The sequence below is a fragment of the Sminthopsis crassicaudata genome, chromosome 4, assembly GCF_048593235.1.
Source record: "Sminthopsis crassicaudata isolate SCR6 chromosome 4, ASM4859323v1, whole genome shotgun sequence".
Lineage (NCBI taxonomy): Eukaryota > Metazoa > Chordata > Mammalia > Dasyuromorphia > Dasyuridae > Sminthopsis > Sminthopsis crassicaudata.
The window spans coordinates 439,620,253-439,642,728 of NC_133620.1; the positions used below are offsets into that span (position 1 = coordinate 439,620,253).

General features: G+C 44.6%; 1 protein-coding gene across 1 annotated transcript; it reads right to left on the reverse strand.

The window, feature by feature from the left end:
• Positions 1-358: 358 nt before the first annotated feature.
• Positions 359-19,356, reverse strand: PRKAB2 (protein kinase AMP-activated non-catalytic subunit beta 2). Its single transcript, XM_074263267.1, has 7 exons — positions 18,949-19,356; positions 9,561-9,727; positions 7,492-7,585; positions 6,154-6,274; positions 3,847-3,980; positions 3,159-3,227; positions 359-2,419 (listed from the first exon to the last, which is right to left on the reverse strand). The coding sequence occupies exons 1-7, from the start codon at positions 19,108-19,110 to the stop codon at positions 2,342-2,344; spliced, it is 825 nt and encodes a 274-aa protein (XP_074119368.1). The 5' UTR covers positions 19,111-19,356; the 3' UTR covers positions 359-2,341.
• Positions 19,357-22,476: the final 3,120 nt, after the last annotated feature.

The following is a 22,476-nucleotide window of genomic DNA, read 5'->3' on the forward strand; positions in this document are numbered from 1 at the left end:
ATAAAGATATTGTTAAAATAAACACCTGTAAAAGCTTTTAAAAACCAGAGTAAAACATGCTCTGGATCACTTCTTCCAGGCAGCCAAAACAATTTTGGAGGCTACTTCTCAGATTCAGGTAAAGTGCTCGAACCACGCCATGTCCATCCTCACCAATTCCACGGTAACTAGTTGTCTACCTTGCGTCTGTCTTGCACCGATTTCCCCAAAGCTTGTCAAGATGATACACCAGACGTGGAATGGGGTGAATGGAGCTCCCCAGCGCCATGACCCACCGCTGCGGAGCCACCCGGGGAACATCACATCCCCTTCCCTGCCCCCACTGTGGAATGAAAAATTTAAAACATGAAACAGGTCATTAGATGTAATGACTACAACTTTGTTTAATCCTCTCACAACAAATAATCCGGCAACATCACTGTGTAACAGAAAAAATTCTGTGTCTTGTTTCTCTGACCTCTAAAACACTCAATTCAAGTCAAATTTCATCAAACAAAATGTCCAAGTGTCATGGGATTTGACCTATTTAAATGACGAGAGTAACACTTCAGGTGAAGGGCATCTGGGCCCAAAGTAAGCCATACAAGATTTCTGGTGCAAAGGGGAAAGTTCCCAAGTGTCCAAGGCAGCATATATTCAGCTCCGTTATTAGCCAAGTCCCTAATGGGTTCAACTCACTGTCCCCCATAACCAGGACATACCCCATCAAGGTAAGCCTCGGGCCAGTGAGGATGCTAGGAACCAACCAGGTCACCCTCCCAGGCCACAGGTCTTCCCCAAGCTCAGCTCAGGACGGGCGGGAGGCAGGGTCCATCCAGGGCAGTCTGGGAGCCTCTCAGCCACCAAGAGCTTTAGCCTCCTGGAATGCTGGATGGATGACCTCCAGTTCTCTGTAAAAAGGGAAGGCCCACAGACACTTGCAAGATTTTAAGCCTCAACAATCTAATGATGAATTTGGCTCCATGATTTCTGCTAAGCCAAAATCCAGCTACTTTCAAAATGAGATAAAAACAAAAAACAAAAATCCTTCTTAAGGGTTCAGGGCAAAATTCTTAAAGCTTAAACCAAGGATGCCAACTTGTGTCTAAGCTCCAGGACAAGAAACTGAGGGCTGAAGGAATTCCCTTCTCTAGCCAAGGAAGCCAGGGCGAACCTCCAGCTAGCGCAGCACGGCAGAGCGGTCAGAGAGCTGGACTTAAGGGTTAGAAATCCCACCTCTGACAGTACCTTTGGGACCAAGGGCAAGTCACTTAATTACTCTTACATTCAGTTTTTCTCATCTGTAAAATGAGAAAAATAATGTATGTAAAACCTACTTTATCGGGTTATTAGAGTCAAACGAGAGATTAAAATGCTCTGTAAACTTTAAAGCACTATAGAAATGTCAGTTATTATTATATAATGGCATTAGACTACATATACATATAATGCACACACGCTCATAATGGCATTATAACTGTAGGCCCAAGGAAGGCTGCCCACAGGTAGGTTCTCAGGAGGCCAAGCTCAAGAACACGATCTCCCTTTGGGATCTCCCTCTCGTGTTGGAGGGAGTGAAAGCAAGCCTGCATGAGGTGGAATCTGTCATTCTCAGGACTTCTGAATGTGTTTCTTCACTAGAATCTAACGCCAGCCTGCGGAGAGCATCTTGGCTGGTATTCTAAAGAGAAAGGGCATCCCCAGACAATCCTGGCTAGAAATGGGGTCCCTAAACCACTGCCTTTCAAGGGACCCTCACCCATGTCCTCAAGGAGAAGAATGAACAGTATTATATGGGGAGAAAAATCACAGCTTTGGGGCCCTTGAGAAAAGACAGCCCTTCCACTTATCAAGGATGGCTTCTACAGAGAGATGCAGGGGATCCTAAGGGAGTGCCAGGCCAACATGAGACCCCTTTTTGTCCTCAGGTTCTCTAACAGACAAGACTCTTATACGTTTGTTGTTCCATGCAGGTCAGGGGAGGTGACTTGAAGGAGGGTTCTTACTTCTGCTCCCCCAGGCCTCTGGAAAGCACCTAACAGGCATCCTAGAATAGAGATTTGGCAGTGGCTAGGTTTCCAATAACATTAACATACTGTATGTTCAATATATATGTATGAGCCCACCCTTTTCCCTTAAAAAAAAAACTGCACACATGCACACACATCCACACACACACACACATACACACACGCTCTCCCGCAGTCCAATGGAAAAGCAGAACAGCCTATTCAAAGGAGGCTCAGAAACACATCAACTGGCCTCAAAGGTCAAGTCAGTTTTCAATTCTAAGCTACAACTGGGGTTCAGTACAGAGATAGGGGGCACGCCTCCCAGGGCCAGGACAGCCGAGAGCATCCCTTCAGATTGGCTTGTACAGCAGGGTGGTCACATACTTCTTCTTGTAGCGATGAGTGGCACTGAGAACCATCACACTGTCCTGGGGGAGAGAGAGACACACAGGACGGCTCCTTATTCAAAGCTCAGCTCCCTCTGAGCCCTGAGCAACACCCATCAGCCCCCACCTCTGCACAGGAAGCACCCCCAAGATTGAGAGTAACTGGAGGCAAAACAGGATATTGTGGAGGGAATCCCTCTGCAGTAGGGTCTAAAGGGAAAGCCTAAAGCAAGGAAAACACTCAGACTTCTTAGTGAATTTCTATCTCCTGCCTCTATCTTATCTGGCTGGAAGAGGAGAAGTAGGACCTCTAAAGCAGTTCAAAAAGGACCCAAACCCCCAAATCTTCCCTAAAACGATCCAGTAATTGGACTCCAAGCATCCTGACAGGTTTTCCTAGTATCCTCAGTCTGGAGATGACCGACGGCCAGAATAAGCCCCCATACAAGGCATTTCCTTGGGGCTGGAACTTAGAAGTAAAGGTCATTTTCTGACCTCTTTGCTCCATACCATCATGTATGAAGTGTTTAAGCCACTGGGACAGGCCAAGAGTTATCACGAAAGCCAAAAAACAGGAGATGAAAATGACTAATATGGAAGCAACCAACTAACAGATGGGTTCATCCAAAGCCAGAGCAGTCTAGTTGTGGAGCACCAAAGGAGGAGAGTCTGATGATAGAGCTGACCCCAAAGCAACTGGTCATCCCCAGTGGGTGTGGGGCAGAGGCCGGTCTAATGGCCTGTCTTCCTGGCCCACAGAGGTCTGCTGGGCGGCACTCACCTTAATAGACAATGCATACAAGTGGTTGAGCATGACGTGGTTTGGTTCAGGGAGAAGTGCTGGGTCACACTGATGAAAGAGAGAAAACAGCTGAGCTCACTTCAAAGCAAATAGACAAGGGCAGCTCCCTTTCCTCCAGGATCTTTTACACTGGGTCATACTTAGAACACTAACAGGTAAAAGCCCTAAGACACAAAATCTACTTAATGGTTCTGAACAGATGGGAAATTCGATCCCAGGCCCTGGGCCCATGTTGGAGACGTGAAGGCCAAAGACAGAAGTGAAGGTGGCCATTTCCACCTTAGGTTTAATTAGCAGCAGGAATTAAGTCTTATGCTTCTTTTATGTGCCCCAGAGCCCAAAGACACTATTAAAGGCTCAATAAATACTCGCTGACTGGCGGCCCTACAAGTTGATGTCAGTAAGCCAAAATTCTGGGTCTAACAATGTTAAGGCAACAGACAACTCTGTGGTGACATCTGAGAAGCCACAATTTCTGTGCTCTGAGGAAGAAAAACTCGGTGCCATTCTGTAGCATTAGATAAATGTCATTGTGTCTCTGCTCCTACACCTTCTACAACTAAGGACCTTTAGCTCATGATATTGCCATATAGATGCAAATGATTTTTATAGAGATCTTTCCTTTTCCACTAGTTCTGAGAAGCCCTAAAAGTGATGAGATACTCACAGAAATATTAGTGTCCTTGTTAAGAATAACCTGGAGAAGATGAGGAGGGAGGATGGGTGGAGCTTTGAAGCGCTCCTCAGATCGAAAAACATACATTTCTTGACCATAAAGCCCTGGTGGAGAACTGGATAAATCTGAAAGAAAATTTTCCAAATATCAGAGGAAAACATGAATAGAAATCACAAGCTTTAGAACAAAATGACCCCACTGAAAGCTAATGCTATCACAGAAGTAGTCACTTACTCTTAGATTTGGAAAGGGCCGTTAACCCCTTGAAAAAGAGTTTATGAAACTCAAACCTGACCAAGAGTTCCCCTTTCAGCACACTCGACAAGTGACATTTGGTCTTTGATTGAAGACCTCCAGTTGGAGGAAACTTCTTTGTCTGACTTTACATCATCAAATGAAAAAGTTATTTTAAAAACAAAGTTAAATAAAATTAATTTTCCTTTAAAAATCTATCAAGGACTTCTTAATACACTACGAAAAAACTGAAGACACTTTCTATTGAAATTTAACCAGAGTTAAGGATCAATGACTTAGTCCAACCCAGAAAAAAAAAATACCTTCATTTAACAAGACAGATTAAAGGAGCAAAACTTTTGGCCTTAATAAACTAGACATTAAATAGGCAAGATGTTAGAGTCCATATATGTGATTTAGTCATTTCAAATCTCTTGGCCATCAACTAAATCCTTCTTTGGAGCCTACAAGCACTACACTATCTGTATTATCTCTGCTGTGTGGAAGTGGGGGAAAAGGTACCAAAATGTAAGATATAATTTATGACATCTTACATCTCTTGACTGTTGTACTTTTAAATTCTCTTATTTTAACCAACTCCTCTGATCTGAAAAAACTAATAAAAAGAGGTAAGAGAACAAACACCTGGTCTGTGCCTGAGCTGGGAATGAAGCACACACATCCAAGGGGATGTTTTTTCCACTGTGTTATCATTAATTAATTAAGTGGGAGAAAAGAAGCTAATGGAATAAGAAACTGGATAAGGGGGGAAAAGACATGAAGATCAAAGATGAAGCACAGAGTGAGTGGGTATATTGGAAAGCAGTGTAATCTGGTTCTCTGCCAGAGTGGTCCATGTAACCACAATTTAGTTGCCAAGATCTTCAGGATCTTCAACTAAGATAAGCAAAGAAAGGATTACTTAAGAATATGAGATGAGTAGATTTTTTAGGCAGCCACAGCACTCAGGATCATCTTATTTTTAAAATTATAAACAAATGACTTGACAAAAGAGAGTCCACTGAACACTGAACTCTTTATTATTTACGTCTCTCCACATGCTTGGTCTACCTCTGTCTCTGCTCTCCAACCACAAACCCCATTTACTGTCTTTATTCCACCCTCCACGCCTCCCAGGCCTCCACTCTTCCCCAGGTCCCTTCTCAGCACGCTGCATGCTCTCCCTAAGGGCTGCTTCTCCCTTGCCTACCACCAGATGCTCTCCTATCTCCCCCATCTTTAGCCTGATGACACCCTCCCCGTCTCTCCCCTTTCTTCGAAGCTAAACTCAAGAAGGCCGTTCACAAGGGGGCCCCCGCTGGCTCCCCCCAAAGTCAGATCCACTTAATTCTGTACATATCTTGTCTGTGTAGTCACTGGTGCACTGTGTAATGTCCATACAAATCTAGGATTTTGTGTTTTCAAACATGGAAGGATGTCCTGACTCGTTTTTTTGTACGTAACCAGTGTTGTTTTCATTGTGCATATTTGTCGAAATTCCATTCCACTGTTTATCTCCTGATCTACTTTTGGAACATCTAGTTATATATTCTGTTCTCTATTGTATTCCACCTCCCACCCCCACCCCCACTTCCACCCCCGACCAACTGGATAAATTAAGAGAAAAAAAATTAGCTTTTTTCTTCTAAGGACATTTTTTGATGTTCAAATTTAATTGGAAGTTTTCAGAAAATAAAAAACATACACGTTTTCTTGCTCCTAACTTTTCTTTTTTACCTATCAATTCTCATCAGCTATAATAAACTGAACCAATCCCCAACTGAGTGTGACCACCAGGAAGACTTGGAACCTAAGAAGCAAGTTATACTTCCCTCACTGGGCCCTTGGTATGGCTGCCGGTTTAAGAAGGCATTTGGACCCTAGTTGTATATGTGAGTTATACTTGAATAGAAACAGCAAAAAGCAAATACAGAAAATGCTCCAAAAGCTTATTGTTAAACGATCAAGAAAGTATCAAAATAAGGAACTTCTGTTTTACAAAGAAAAAAGGAAGGTAGGTCTATTTTAAATGGACTTTGTAAGTAAGAGCTAAATATAAGTTACCTCGACATGAAGTCTCTGAACTCTCCATGGAATCCAACTTCAGAGCATCAAAAACCTCAAAATCAGACTTTTTGACGTGAATCAGGTTGTTGATGGTGCCGAGCTGGCTAGTAACAACAGGCTGAAAAGGAATGATGAAAAGTGCCCTGAAGCCCCCTTCCTGAACCCGGCGCTTGGTGCTGAAAACACTTCCAGCTCCACATGGGCCAAACCAGAACCACCACAACCCGGCCTATCAGCAAGAATCTCACCCTACCAGCCCCCAGAAGGGATTCCCTTTCCTGCAGGCCCGACAACAACAGTTAAGGGAGGAAAGGACTCAATTAAGCATCTGAGGGAAGGCACCTGGTATGGGCCAAGGGGCACCCAAGGGAATTAAGGGTCAGTAAGCCAGGTTCTTTCTAAGGGCCTCTTAGAGGAGATAGCGTGCCCAAACAGTCACATAAGGAATACATTCTGATTCAAGTCATATCCACTATACACAAAGCACACAGCTTGTGTGAGAGAAAGCTTCTTTAGGTTTTTTATGACTCCATATCATTAGCCTAGTCTATAAACTTATGAGACTTATGGAAATTAAACATCTTGTCATAATAGCATAGCTCATAGCTATTAGAGCCAGGGAACAAGCCTCTATTTTCTGACTGTGCCCCAAAGGGGGGATGTGCTGAATACAAAGTGAATGGACACAGTCCTAGACACTCGGGTCAGAGTGTGAGAGAGCACTTCCTGCAAGGGGAATTCTTCCCCCTCCGGGAAAAATAGCATTTGAGCTAAACTCTGAAGGAGGCAAGGGCTGTAACAGATAGAACCATGGGAAAAGGAGAAAGTCTTCCAAGAGTAAGACACATTTTCCGCAAAGCAAGCAAAACTAGATCGTGTCGGAACCATGGGAAATAGTTCAGTTTGGCTGCATTATAAACTATATGAGGAGTTAGAGAAAGGGGACAAAAGACTGGAAAAATAGATCAAAGAGGGTCTTGAATACCAGGCTAAACCTGGACTTTATTCAATGATGAGCAGCCAAGGACAGTCTCTTAAGAAACAAAAAAATCCAACTTTGTATCCCCAAAGATTATCACAGTTTTTTGTATATACCAAGGCACTTCATAAGCCTGGTTTTTTGTTTTCGTTTTTCCTTTTTCATGGAAGACAACTGAGTGGCAGAGGAATGTGATTAATCTTTCTACTATACAAGAGATCTTGGCATAAGGACGGATTGGAAGGCCAGAGATGATTTCGCCTGGTTAACTATCCAAATAGTCTGGGAGGGAAGGCAAAGAGGCAACCTGGAGAGCAGAGGGAGGAGGGTATCAGATGAGCTATTCAGGCACTTACCTCTGATGGATCATGGACCCACTGGCCATCGACAAAAAACTTGTACTGGTGCTCCCCCTCAGGGAGGTCCAAAATGGCAACGAAATCATTGTGGCTATAAAGAAATGGAGGGTGAGACAATCACTACCAATGGGCTCCCCAGGCTCAGTGGACACCGTTCTATCTAGAGTTGAGTCCCCCCTCCTCAAATGTTCCCTCAATGCTTGGTCCATTGGCCCTTGCATTTTGCTTCAATAATTTAAGGCTCTGTGGCAAGAGCTGCCATTTTTTCATCTTTGAATTTCCAAGTATCTTGCAGAGTTGCCATTTAATAACTTATTAGACTGGCATGTTGGGTTGGCACAAAGGCTATTCATAAATAACTACTTTTAGAAACACAGAAAAAAATCCTTATAGTGTGAGGTAGGGGAAAGAGCACTGGACTGTGCTTCCCTGAAAACACCCATGATCTGAGGTCCCTTTTCCTCTACTCTCTTATAACTATATAATATTTACATAAATAACTGCTGCCTACTTCTAATGCATTTCATTCCAAATCTAACCTAAAGAGAGTCAGAAAGGCTTTGTTCCATGAAGTAATTTAGTTTTAGTTAGCCATGCTAAGTCAGCCCACACAGATCTGAGGGCTCTCTAACTTGAGGCTGGGAAGAAATTAGGTGGTTTTAAGAATATAAATCCCGGGATAGCTAGAGGGTGCAGTGGATAGAGCACTGGCTCTGGAGTCAGGACCTGAGTTCAGATGTGGCTCAAACACTTAATAAGATCTGTTAGACTGTAGGCAAGCCACTTAATCCCAATTGCTTTATGGAAACAAACAAACAAACAAACAAAGCCCAAACCAAAATATAAATCCTGGATAGAAATAACTGAGTTACCTTTTAAGATTCTGTTCAATTTCTTTTTTAGAGTATTGCCTGACCTCTAAGGACTGTGTGGATAATAAGCTCATTATGAAATAATTTCTCCTTTTGGAGGAAAGAATGATCTCTAAAAATGCCGCCTGGGATCAAAGGATCACCAGAAAGACCTCAGAGTTTGTCTAAATTAGAGTACAAAAGTGCCTCACAGAAGTCAGTGAGCCTGTATAAAAGCTTAAGATGTCTGTTTGGGTAACATCTAAGCTCTTGGTAATGGATGAGATCCCTCCTTGAAAAAATAAAATCTACTCTACAGTGCCATTTCTAGAAATGCAAAAAAAATGGGATTCCTCCTACTCGGCTGTCATTTATCCTCTGTAGACCTTCTCTAGGTCTCAGTTTCCCTGGCCATAGAATAAGGCTGCTTGGTTAAATGGCCCCTAAGGTCCCCTTTCCAATACTATTGAGTCCATGAAAATGCGTTCATCCTCTTTATATGGCATTTACTAGTGCTTTACAGTTTACAAGGAGCCTTCACCAAGAATACTCATTTTACATTTACAAATACCCAGCAGGGTGGACGAGGTAGGTAGGAATCCAGAGCTGAGTAGGGTCAAAGGTCTTGGGCCAAGTTCTCCCAGCTGGTCAGCAGTCAGCCTTTCTATTCCAAGCCTTTCCACTGTTACCTGCCCCTCACCCCCCAATACTACTGCACTGAGACCTGGTCCATCCCTCTGAATGACATGAATCCACATCACAGAAGCCCAGGGTCCCCAAAAGCATCTGTCTGAAGCCCTCCTGTGGGGGAACTCCCCGGTAGGTCTTATTGTTTTCAGGTCAGCTTTCATGTCATTGAGTCTTGACAGGTTCCCTCCTCACCCCTTATTCTTGTTTTCTGCTTTTTGGGTCCACCTGGGACAAGCCCAATTTCTCTGCCTGTACTTTAGGATGCCTCTCGGGTCCACTTGAGGCCTGTTCTTCAGGCTAAATGACTCTTTTTGGATTCCATCAAAAGTATACAATGGATCTCATCTGTGGTCTCATAGTCATAGACTCTGGAGTGCATCAATATTATAAGTAACAACAGTTCACATCACACATTGGCCATAGAACATAGAACTTTATGGATGATCCTGAGGAGGTAGAGATCTGTCATTTCTCTTGGAAGGGGGATATTCCCGGTATGACCCACTCCCAAATACCCGTCTTCACCTCTTAATGAGTGGGATTTTGGCGCTCCAGTTGTTGAAGGATCCAGAGATAAAGACTTCCTTGCCTCCCTCAGACCATCGGATGACCGTGGGACGGGCCTGTTGCATGGGCTTGACAGAGTCCTCCAAGTCTTGCTGCCAGGACACAAACTCTTTGTCCCCAGGGAGCTGTAAGAAAAAATACCCAGGTCATCCCTGGAATCAAGTACAGCATAAGTTTCTCAGAAAGGATGCAGGCTGGTCCCCGTGCTGAGGGGCCCTAAAGGTGACCATCTTTGTAACACACTTTGAATAATCAACTACTACTTTTACATATGTCATAAAAAAGGGGTTGGAGTAGCTAAAGTTTAAGGGTTACCCAAACCATATACTAATTAACATCATTAGTGTACATTTCCTTAGTTAAGTAGAGACCAGCTTGGAATATTGTATATGAAAATTGGATTTTCCTTATGATACTAGAAGACTGCAGGTAAATCATTCCACCTTTTAAGAACTGCAGGCTCTCTATAAAATGATTCCCATAAATCAGGATGAAGTTAGTTAGTAGTTAGTTAGTTAGTTAGTTTTTCTGTTGAAATTACGAAGGTTTTTTGCTATCTTTAAAGTATAATCATGCCCAGGTTGCCTTAAGGGATCCTAGGCAACTAGAAGATAATGAGATTTTTTAAAAAGCCTATATTAAGTGAGTGTATTTGATATTTCAATTATAAAAAAGGTCAACAAATAACCCACAAATCAAATTTAATTAGTAGTTTTCAAAAACAGCAAAGGAATCGGATACGTTGCTGAATCATCATCAAAGTTGGTGATTGATTTTTCACAAACTGGGAAGGAGGTATGTTAAGCCTTATTTACTTTGCTCAATCTGCTCTAAGTTAATTAATTTAGAAATGTACAGGTGGAAGGCTCCGGAGACTTAAGGGATAGCAACAGTGAAGATGTCTAAACAGGTCCCTTTAAGCAAGGCAGTGCCATCTCGCTTGATGTTTACAGAATACCAGAAGAGTTACTCACTTGGTTTCTTCCCCTACTGTCCTCTACCCAGCCTTAGATAAGAGAATAAAAAGACAGAATTTTCAAAGCTTTGTTAAATTAAAAAAAGAAAACAAAAAATCTGGTAATAATTACAACTCCTCCCCCATCAAAAAAATCTATCATTTCTTTTCATCTAGCATTTTCTTTCCAAACATCTGAAATGATTCTCTGGATTTCTTAAAGTTATTCCATAAGACAGTTTATGTGGAAAGAGAAAGCACAGAGAATACAAAATCAGAATAATATACACACTGATGACTATATTAAAAATAACACCAAAGCCTCACAGGCACACAAAATGAAAAAGAGATTGGAAGATGTGTTATTAGATTTTCATGTTTAAGTACTGTTTTCCTATTATCCAAATGTAAATAGTTCAGCATTTATCCTATTATTTAGGATTTCATTCCTCATTCTACTTGCTCATTTTTGTTGAGACTATAATTAAATTTGCAACAAAACACTGCATAAAGCAGACAGCAAACACTGAAAAGAGACTGTTATTTTCTCAATTCATACATTGAGTCAGTTGGAAAACAAAACCCCAAAACCTTAAGCCCGCAGTTCCCTCCCAGATGGGGTCACCTAGTCCTCAATGCCACACGGACAGCAACACTGGCAGATTGCTGCTTCTGGGAAGATCTAGCCTTGGCAACTGAGTCACGTGGCATTATGGATAAGCTGACCTGAAGACCAGGGCAGGGGTGGGGAGAGAAGGGGAGAGAGAAAGACAGAGAAAGAGAGAGAGAGAGTGTGTGTGTGTGTGTTCCTTATCAGAAAATACATAGAATTACAAAAGAAATCACTCACACTGAAATGCATTGCTGCTATTCTACCATTTTCAGACATATCTGATTTCTTGGCAGAGACATTGTAGCAGTTGGTATTTCCTCCTCCAGCTCATTTGACAAAGGGGGACACTGAGACAAATGGGGTTTGGTGCCTTTCTGGGATCTTCCCACTAGCCAGAGTTGGAGGCCACATTTGAATTTGGGGCCTTCTGATGCTGGGGCTGGCGCTCCATCCAGCTAACCACTAAAGATTTTCACGCCCGAGCTCCCAGAGTCTAGGTTTCAGCCTCCTTACGGTGACCCCCACGATGGGGGAAGTTTTGCTCCCCCAGAAGCTCATTGTCCCCCAGGTCCTGGGTCGGGGCTTTCTCTCCCTATTCCTGTGAGGACCAGAGGCTGTGGGAGAGACAGGATTCGAGAGGCCCCAGTGCTGGGATAGGGACCACGAAGACAATCTGGCAGCATCTGTCGCTGTCTAAGCTAAATGGCACTGGCTCCTATAGCCTCCTGGGGATGGTGAGCATCTCTGGAGAGCCTGTTCTTCCCCATAAATGAACAGAAGGTGATTAAACCCCGAGACATCATCCTAGGGGAGGATCCTGGGAGGATGGTGGAGCAGGGCAGTACACTCTGGGTTCTCTAAGTTTCCTCAGACCATGGCCTCAGAGAGAACACAGAGCAGCATGAATGGACACAAGTTAGGGCAAAGCAGCTGTTCTCCTAAGATGGGCTGGCCACAGAACACCTGGATGTTGTAACATCATTTGTCGGCCATGCAAAGTGATGCATTTGGGAGAGGGTCCCTGACTGAGCTGGCCAAACAGCCTGCAGGAAGACCCTGAGAAAGCTCTGGCCTCCAGGGGCCCAGGTGCAATACAGGACTCCGTGGGCTCACTCTGCGCCACCAGCCTCCAGCCTGGGGGCTGCTTCAGTCCCAGAGACCTTCACCACTTGGACACTGTGAGTGTGAGGAGGTCTGATGGATGAAGGACCTTCCACTGTCACTGGGGGGACCAGGAAGGAACTGCACACCTGGTGAGCAAAAGAACCAGGGAGGGACCCTTCCAGGGAAGGAAAGTCCCCAGTTCCAGTTCCAGGAGAACTGTGTGATGGGGGGCTCTCGCCCTGATGTAGAAGTAGAGAGGAAAGCGTTAGTGTGAACCCTGAAAGACCTCAGAAAATAACTGGGAGAAGTTTGGGCAGAAAATGCCATCGGCATCCAGAAAAAGAGCTAAGGAGACTGAATGTAAATGAACACATGCTATGTTCACTTATTTTTTCTGTGGGTTTTTTTTTTTTCCTTTCTCATGGTTTTTCCCTTTTGCTCTGATTTTTCTCTCCCAATATGATTCCTAAAGCAATGTGTATTAAAAGTAATCATAAGATGGACCTGAGGCTCAGGGCATAATTTCCCAGGCCTCTGGACTAGAACTTAATTAAATTACACCAATAGCTGCTAAAAGCAAAATAAAACAAAAAATAAACAAACAAATGAATGAATGAATAAATGAGAGAAAGTAAAGGAGAAAGAACCCAGCCATAGATAGGGAAGAGAGAAGATCAGGGTTCATCTTCAGAGGTGGATAACAGAGCTAAAAAAGAACTCCTTTTTCAATGAGACACATCAAATGGTCCCAACACAAAAAGAATTCTTAGAAGAACTTAATAAAGATTTAAGAAATCAAATAAGAGAGATGGGACAAAGGGGGGGGGGGGGGAGATTAGAAAAAAAAATTAAAAAGTCAACCGACTTGAAATTGAGAACTAAAAACTTAAGAATAATTACTTGAAAACTAGAACTGGGCAAGGAAAAACTAATGATGTTCTAAGACACAAAGAAATAAAACTTTTTTTTTTTAAATGAAAAAAAAATAGAAGAAAATGTGAAATATCCCACCAGAAAAACAACTAATCTGGAAAACAGATCAAGGAGGAATAATATAAGAATAGTCAAACTGTTTGAAAATTGAAATTTAAAAAAAAATGATCTTGATACAGTAGTACAAGAAATTATCAAGGAAAATTGCCCTGAAGTTCAAGAACAAGATGGCAAGGCAGAAATAGAAAAAACATCTACCACTCAACACCTGAAAGAGAATCCAGGAAGAAAACTCATAGGAATATCATAACCAAGTTTCAAATCTCCTAGGTTAAGAAGAAAATATTAAAAGCATCACACACACACAATTAAATATCATGGAACTACAATAAGCTTAATACAAGAACTTGTAGCTATTACATTAAAGGATTTTGGGACTTGAAATACTCTGTACAGCAAAAGAGCTGAGATTACAACCATAGGTAACTTACCCAAAGTATAATCCTGAAATGAAAAAACAAAAAACAAAAAAACAATGAACATTTAACAAAATGACCTTCAGATATTTGTGACAAAAGCAGCAGAACTTAAAGGAAAATTCAAAATAGGATATCCAAGAGAAATATAAAATAAATATTAAGGACCAATTATAAAGGACTCAATAAGATCATATTGTTTACTTTTCAATTGTTAAAATATTAATTTTTATTGCTCATTTTTATTTAGGTAATTTTGCAAGAAAGGATTCAGTTGAGCTGAGTATGATGGGGTGATTCTAAAAGTACATAAAACTGTAGGGAGAGATAAAAAGAAGCAATTATCTCATGAGAGCAAGGAGATAGAATGGGGGGAGAGGATAAAGGAGGAATTCTTGGAGGGGTGAGTAGGTAAAGGAATAAGGGGGCAAGGAAGTGTAGAAGTGAAGCAGAAGAGGAAGGACAGGAATAAGGTAAGAAGGATAGAGAGGAAAATTAGGAAGGAAGAAAATATCAAGTAATTATACCTTAGAATGTGAATGAGATGAATTTATCCGTAAAATGGAAATTGACAGCAGGTTAAAAATCTGAATTCAACAATAAGTTGCTTTCAGGAAATGCTATAAAAATGAGATATATAAAAACATAAAATAAAGGTCAAGAGTAGAACTCATCATATTAAAAAAGCAGTATTAATGATGATTACAAAGTTAAAGCTAAAATAGATTTAGTCAAAAGAGAAAAATAGGGAAATTATACTGTGTCAGTCATATTATTCAATATTATTTCCGACTATTTAAAATAACTAGACTATAAAATATCTGAGACTATACCTGACAAAAAGATACAGGAACTATATGAAAGTAAACATAAAACAATTTTATGCAAATAAAGTTAGATCTGCACGATTGAAGTAATATTTATTGATCAGGGATAGGTAAACCCAAGTAAAAAAAAGACAATTTTTACCTAATCTACTTAAAATAATGTTACCCCAATTAATTATTAAAAAACTATCTTACTGAGTTAGAAAAAAAATATCAATAAAGGTCATTTAGAAGAATAAAAGGTCAGGAATTTCAAAGAAATTCAGGGAAAAAAGACATAAAAAAAGCAGATTCAATAGCACCAGACTTTAAAAAGCATAGTATAAAGTGATTGTTCAAGTGTAAAATGAATAATTCTGTGTATTTTACATTAAAATTATCTTGTATAAGTAAAATCTGTACAGCCAAGAATAGAAGGAATGAAGAAAAATGGGAAATTTTCCACAATCTTCAGAATGTGACTGGACTGGAATATTGCTGTGGTTTAGGAAATGATGAACTGGATTGTCAGAAAAAACATGGACTTATGAAAGCAGATGCTAGGTACCTCCAGAGAAATAGATGACAATTGGAAATAAGCAAAATAAAGCTCTCATGTCTGAGTGTATATGTGTTTGGGGGGAGGGGAGATAAGAATAAAGTAACAGGTGCCTAGCAGAGAACAAAAGAAAAACTTCAAGGGAGCAAAGACAAGCAGGGAAGCTTTGAAAACAATGTCGAGTAGCTATTATATAGGTTTGCTTGAAATGGAAATTTATTGCTTTATATTGGATTTTCATTCTGCTGTCTATATGAAAATGAGTTTCTTAAATTCTATTTTGTACTTAAGGGTAAAATAAATTTAAAAACTTAAAAAAAAAAGAAGATAAAATCTTTGTAGGAAATGGGAAAAGTATCACTGGGCAAATCACTGTGAGGCGAATCTTCACGATTTAATGGAGAAAACAGCTTAGCTGATAAAAAGGGATGTGATGAAGAAGGGAGAAAAAATAAATACCAGGATATGTTTCTTCTGTCATTTCTCTTCACCTCCCAAACTGAAGTCCTTTTCTCACCATGCACTAATAAAGTAAACAAACTGCGGGAACAAGATCCGCTGTGTCATCAGTGGATTGAATTACAAACTTGCTTGGGTAGGAAGAGAGTATTAGGCACACCCCTGTCTCCTTAAAAAATAGAGACCAATACCACCTCTCATTTTACTTTTAATTCACCAAGTGACACAAGTAAGTTCAGAAGCTGAAGGTTCTACATAATTTAATTAAAAGCTTCAGGGCGTCTTATAGGCCTGATTAGTTCTTACATAAAAGTCTCACACAATTTCTCAATATTATCGCAGCTCCAATTTTCTTCTACATCCAAAGACCTGGTCATTCTAGATTGTGCAAGCCCCCAAACGCCTGGGAGTCCTTGGCTCTGAGACACTCCTGAGATGGGGGGAAATCTATTTAGTCCAAGAACTGATTAAATAAACCTCAGCCTACCTTCAGACTGCAGAGGAAGCCTCCAGACACAGACAGTGTCTCCCCGGCTATGCTTCCCTCAAAGTGGCCAGCTGCTCTTCTTAAACATAACCCCTGTCACGCTCATACCTGCCTGGGCCCCGGCTGATCGAATAAATAAGTGGTGACAGCCAGGAGGACTAGAGCAAAATGGAGACAGAGGCTTTGCCAGTCCTGTGCCAGTGTGCCAGTCAGGGCCAGAGGGCCCTGGAGGGTAGGGGCCCAAGTCACAGAGACTGGCTCAAAGTCACATAGCTTGTGTCTGAGCCAGCACCGAGTCTGGCTCCCAGAGCCTAAGCCCAGGTTACCTCCATCCCCGCCGGCCCTGCCCGCCTGGGCCTCTCTGTCCCCGCCGGCCCTGCCCGCCTGGGCCTCTCTGTCCCCGCCGGCCCTGCCCGCCTGGGCCTCTCTCCCTCCGGGAGCAGCACTCGGGGCTTTGAGATCAATGAGGAGTCGTGTGCCCAGTCCAAGCCACTTCAGCAACGTGACACCCCCCCCAGTCTAAAATCTGGAAGCGGCCAGGACCGGACAGAAGAGACTCTCTTACACATCACATTTAATTACTCATTCAACAAGCCCTACTGAAGTATCTTCTGGGGAGCTGTGCTGCAGCCCAGGAGAGAAGCCCCTCCACATCCCACCGTTTCTCCGTCCCCTCCTGACTCCCCTAGACCCCGGCTGGCCTAGGATGGTGCACAGCCGGCCGAGGACTCGGGAAAGGAAGATTCACCATTTCCCACAGACAAGAAATCCATTTCTGGAGCTCTCGGCAGCGGCTTTGCCTTAGAGCGAGTAGCAATCTCCTCCCAGGTGATGGCCACCCCCCATTCCCGCCCGTGGTCCTGGGCCGAACAGGGCTAATCCTTTTTTTCCTCCCGGCTGCCCTTGGAAATGCCTGAAAGCGGCTAAACTCAAGAGTGTTCCCTTCTTCCAGCTAAACCCCCTCCCACTGCTCACCCAACCCTGCCTCCCGATCTCCAGGCCCGCCTTGGGCCCTTCTGTACATTCTCCAGCTTCCTGAGGTCAGAGAGTTGGAGCTGGGAGAGATCTTCAGGGCTCAGCAGAGTCAGTGCTCTGATTTTGCAGAGGGGGAAACCGAGGCATGGAGAAATCATGGGATTCCTTGGTCCAGCTGGTGTAGGGCTTAGAGAGGCGGTGGGGCCAGGTCTGCCCCCTCCCCGGGCGGAGCCCCTTCCACTACAGCGCCCTCTTACCACTGGCCTTCTCAGAACTGGCCCATTACTCCAGCCATCCCACACAATCTGTCTCCCCCCCCCCCCAGCATAACTGACTGCCCCTTATTTTCTTAGCGCTATTCTCACATAGAGCTTGCAGCCCAATGAAACCTCAGGTCATTTCTAGACGAACAAGATCTTACCTGTGTCCCTCCCCCTCTCTTCAGAGGATCTACAAATCCGTATGGGGGACAGCAGATCACATTGTTAATTGCACTCCTCTCTAAGGGAAATCCATTTCCTTGTTATTTAAAAACGTTCTTTTCAGACAAGAGCACAAGAGCTGGCTTGGCTAGGGCTCCAGGACACACACAAACAGGTTAGGAGCCCCTAATTCAGACAGTTCTCACCGATGCAGTCTGCAAGCCTCCCAGTCCCAGGGGCTCTAACGTGCACACACTGATCTAACCCCCAGCGCTCTCTCCCCTCAGCCGCCTCCGGGCTCATCATCTCCTACCCGGTCTATTTCAGCAGAGCTGGTTGCTCTCCCGACCACGCTTCCCTAGTCTGCAGCCAGGGAGCCTCCCCAAAGCCCCTCCTGCCTAATACTCTCCTTCTCCCTATGGGAAAGACCATCAATAAGTACAACAAAATAAAAAAAATTAGTACCATTACTTCCAGGCTCTCTCTGTGTGGGTGCAGGCGTGGGCGCACGCACATACACACACAGTCACACACACACACACATACACTCTCTCACACACACACACTCACACACACACTCACACACACTCTCTCACAATGTTAACAAGTTAGCGAGACTGACCGGAGCAGCGCTAGCGCAGAGGGCTCCACCCCAGGTCGGACACAAGTCATCCACACAGACATCCCGAGCGGCTTCTCTAACTCTAAGCAACCGGCCTTTCTTCTGAGCCAATGGAGTTTTGCTCTGATAAAGGGGACCCTGTGTCCGTGTCTCCATGTCACCCAATCTAAAGTTCTCAAGAGACACTTGTCCTCGCGTCGCCTTTTCTGAGTTCTCCATAAAATACCATTTTGGGTAAATGCACATTTGGTATTCAAGCGATATTTACATGCACGTATATGCATATGACTGAATATGAGCACATATATGTGTGTATATGTATATATGCGTGAGCACGCGCACACGCACAGGTAGGCCCCCCCTCCCCTTCTCACTTCACTCCCCTTCCCCCACTCTGGGGCCCGGCCTCCTGGAGGCTCCTGGAACACGACACTCCCATCTCCAGACCCCAGGAGCCCTACGGGGTTCCACCACCGGGTTTCCTCCGAGATCTCGTCTAAGGTTACCTTTTGCAAAGAACCTTACCCCCCCTCCCCCCTCTCCTTCCCCCCCGGCCCCTCCCCTCCAGGGCTCGGACCTCGGTTTACTTTCCCAGTCCCTTACACACTAGGAGGTCTGCACGCTCTCTCCCTAGAGACGGGAAGCTCCCAGAGGACAGGGCCTGCTCCGGGGCTCGCCGTCCATACAGGCGTAAGGCAGCGGCCCGGACAGAGAAGTGAGGAGGAGCGGAGGAGATGCCCCAGCCCCTGCACCCATCCTCGCTCCCGGGCCCTGCGGGACGAGCCGAATCCGTTTTCCGAGCAGGGCACCCCTTCACACCCGGAAGCCCCCCTCGATCCCCCCCGCAGGGAGCCCGAGCGCTCGCCTGCAATTGACCAGGCTAGAAATTGGCCAGCTCGGGCGAGTGGGGGGACTGGGACCCTCCGGCCGCGCACCTTGGAGTCGGGCACGCTGAAGACGCTCGGGTCGTCCGTGCTGCCCACCATGATCTTGTGCGGGTGCTCCTTGCCGTGCGCCTGCCCGCCGGCGCCATCGGCGCGGTGGGACTTGGAGCCGTGGCGCTCCCCGGGCACCCGTTCGCTCGTGGTGTTGCCCATGGCGGCTCGGGGGTCCCTGGCGGGAGGGAGTGCTCGTCCTCCGCGGCCGGCGTCGCCCCTCTCCCGGCTGCCTCAGGACACCACCCCCTCCTTGTCCGGGGAAGACGGCGAGCTGGGGTCCGGGATCCCCGGCCTTCCTCCGACCGCTCTCCGGGAATCCCCCGGGACAGCCGCCCCCCGCCGAGGATGCCGCCCCATTCGCCTCAGCGGCGGAGCGCCCTCCTCCCGGGAGAGGGAGGGGGAAGGAAGGCGGGCGCGCATGCGCAGAGGTGCTTGTTCTCAGGGGCGAGGGCCAATAAAGTTATTGAAACGCAGGGACTCGCCGTTCGCGTTTCCTCCTAAAATGGCGAGGAAGCCGGAGCCCCTCCCCCTGTCCTCTCTATCCCTCCCCCCGTCGCTTCCCGCCTCCGCCAGTGGCCCGCTAGGCGAGTGGGCGTCTCAGAGGCGCTCGAGGCTCCTCGGTGGGCGTGGTCCTGGGGGATCGGGCCGGAGGAGCGCCGGCTACATGGGCGTGGCGTCCTGCCCACCCCTTGCGCGGAGGAAGAAACTGAGGCCGGGGACGGGGAAAGTACCCGTCCTGGAGTTTGTGAACGCGTTATAAATCCGTACATTTCTGTTACCCATTACCCGTTTTTCATATGCAATAACTTGCTTAAATAATTCCGGGTAGAATTTACTACTAACTAGTACCTTTATTCATTTTTATCTCGTGATTACTTCCCAATAACATTAAAAAATATTTTAATGTTAAAATAACCGTGAGAAGACAAAGCAATACGATACGTGTGACGTCGTGCGGAACATTTACGTATTCTCCACTTTGCAAAAAATAAAAACAAGAAACAAAATAAAAAGGCTGCTTTCATCCTCAGAATCCATCCGTTCTCTCTGGAGGGGCATGGCATTTTCTAGAAGGAGTCCCTTGGAATTGTCTCGAATCACTTTTGTTGAGAACAGTTGTCTGCCTCTGCTTTCTCCTATGTAAAATGGGAATAATAATAGTAGCTACAGAGGGAATACAGCTTCTAGGGGACATGTGGCAGTAGCCCTGAAGCCCCTGGGCCTTGGCTGTGCTCTAGTTCCACAGATAACGCTGCATAAATCTGTCTCCTTGCTCCTGGATCTTTGCTAAATCCTTTTGGAACTTAACCCGCTTCAATCGGCCTTACATTTAAAATAATTTTGTCTCTTGAGTTGAGTTCAAGCCTGCAAATTCTTCTGAGACACCTCATGACACTGGTCTGCAAGCCCCAACCTTTTGGGGTCCCTTCTGAACCTCAACAACTGCACTACAAAGGACTGGAGAAGCATTAGGAAGATATAATTATCTGCAGCAGCACTATTTTTTTTTTTTTTTTCTGAGGCTGGGGTTAAGCCCAGGGTCACACAGCTAGGAAGTGTTAAGTGTCTGAGACCAAATTTGAACTCGGGTCCTCCTGAATTCAGGGCTGGTGCTCATCCACTGCGCCCCCTAGCTGCCCCTAGCAGCACTATTTCTTTTTTCCTGAGGCTTAAGTGACTTGCCCAGGGTCACACAGCCAGGAAGTGTTAACTTGGGGTCCTCCTGAATTCAAGGCTGGTGCTCTATCCACTGCGCCCCCTAGCTGCCCCTAGCAGCACTATTTTTTCCCCTGAGTCTGGGGTTAAGTGACTTGCCCAGGGTCACACAGCCAGGAAGTGTTAACTTGGGGTCCTCCTGAATTCAAGGCTGGTGCTCTATCCACTGTGCCCCCTAGCTGCCCCTAGCAGCACTATTTTTTTCCCCTGAGTCTGGGGTTAAGTGACTTGCCCAGGGTCACACAGCCAGGAAGTGTTAACTTGGGGTCCTCCTGAATTCAAGGCTGGTGCTCTATTCACTGCGCCCCCTAGCTGCCCCTAGCAGCACTATTTTTTTCCCCTGAGTCTGGGGTTAAGTGACTTGCCCAGGGTCACACAGCCAGGAAGTGTTAACTTGGGGTCCTCCTGAATTCAAGGCTGGTGCTCTATTCACTGCGCCCCCTAGCTGCCCCTAGCAGCACTATTTTTTTCCCCTGAGTCTGGGGTTAAGTGACTTGCCCAGGGTCACACAGCCAGGAAGTGTTAACTTGGGGTCCTCCTGAATTCAAGGCTGGTGCTCTATTCACTGCGCCCCCTAGCTGCCCCTAGCAGCACTATTTTTTTCCCCTGAGTCTGGGGTTAAGTGACTTGCCCAGGGTCACACAGCCAGGAAGTGTTAACTTGGGGTCCTCCTGAATTCAAGGCTGGTGCTCTATTCACTGCGCCCCCTAGCTGCCCCTAGCAGCACTATTTTTTCCCCTGAGTCTGGGGTTAAGTGACTTGCCCAGGGTCACACAGCCAGGAAGTGTTAACTTGGGGTCCTCCTGAATTCAAGGCTGGTGCTCTATTCACTGCGCCACCTAGCTGCCCCTGTTTCTATTTAGAAAAAAAAATTTATAAAGCTTTTTATTTTAGAAACATTTGCACGAATAATTTTTCAACATTAATCCTTGCAAAGCCTAGTGTTCCAATTCACTCCCTCCTTCCCCTGCGCTCTCCCCTAGATGGCAAGTAATCCAATATATGTTAAACATGGTAAAAATACATGTTCAATCCAATATATGCATACATATTCATACAATTATCTTGTTGCATAAGAAAAATCAAATCAAAAAGGAAAAAATAAGAAAAAATAAAATGCAAACAAAGAGTGAAAATGCTGTGTTGTGATCCACAGTCCTCTCTCTGGACATAGATGGCTCTCTTCATCATAAGATCATTGCAACTGGTCTGATCTATTTTATTTTATCTAACTTTTTAGAAATTAATCCAGATAAATTAAGCTTCACTAACAGAAACGTATAGATTGAAACTAATGCCCTCATTAATTCCATATGTCAGACAGTTGTGCGCCTTATGTCATGGATTATCCAGAGGAAAGGGAGTCCACCACATAGAGAGATTAACACGGATATTTTTTGCTTCCAACATAGCAGATTATGTGCCTGATTAAGTGAATTTGTGGAATATATTATCTAGCTGTAACTAAATGAATCCTCCCTACACAGTCAGATGACTTTTTTTTTTTTTTTTTGACTCATGGCCATGATGTTTATTTAGTCTTTTTTGGTTTCTGTACCCTCTGGAATAACAGCTTCTCTTATTTTTGAGGTTCTCTCTTCCACGTGGTTTCTGTGTTATTGCTTTGCAGTTCTTGTCCCCAACTTTCTTTTCTATTGCCCTTCCCTCTTACAAATACCAATTATATAATGATAAAGGCAGGTCTTGAACCAAGTCTCCTTCACTCTGAGACAAACTCCCCCCAAACATAGATTACATTTTCTCTCATACATGAGTAACAAGACATTTAAAAACTAAGCATTTGTTGCT

What these genes read in the sequence shown, in the direction of transcription:
- PRKAB2 (XM_074263267.1), bottom strand. Translation starts at nt 19,110, where the DNA reads ATGGGCAACACCACGAGCGAACGGGTGCCCGGGGAGCGCCACGGCTCC. An exon ending in AAAATCCCACTCATTAAGAG is followed by an intron (nt 7,586 to 9,560) that starts GTGAAGACGGGT and finishes ATTTCTTTATAG; the next exon opens with CCACAATGATTTCGTTGCCA. An exon ending in GGGTCCATGATCCATCAGAG is followed by an intron (nt 6,275 to 7,491) that starts GTAAGTGCCTGA and finishes ATTCCTTTTCAG; the next exon opens with CCTGTTGTTACTAGCCAGCT.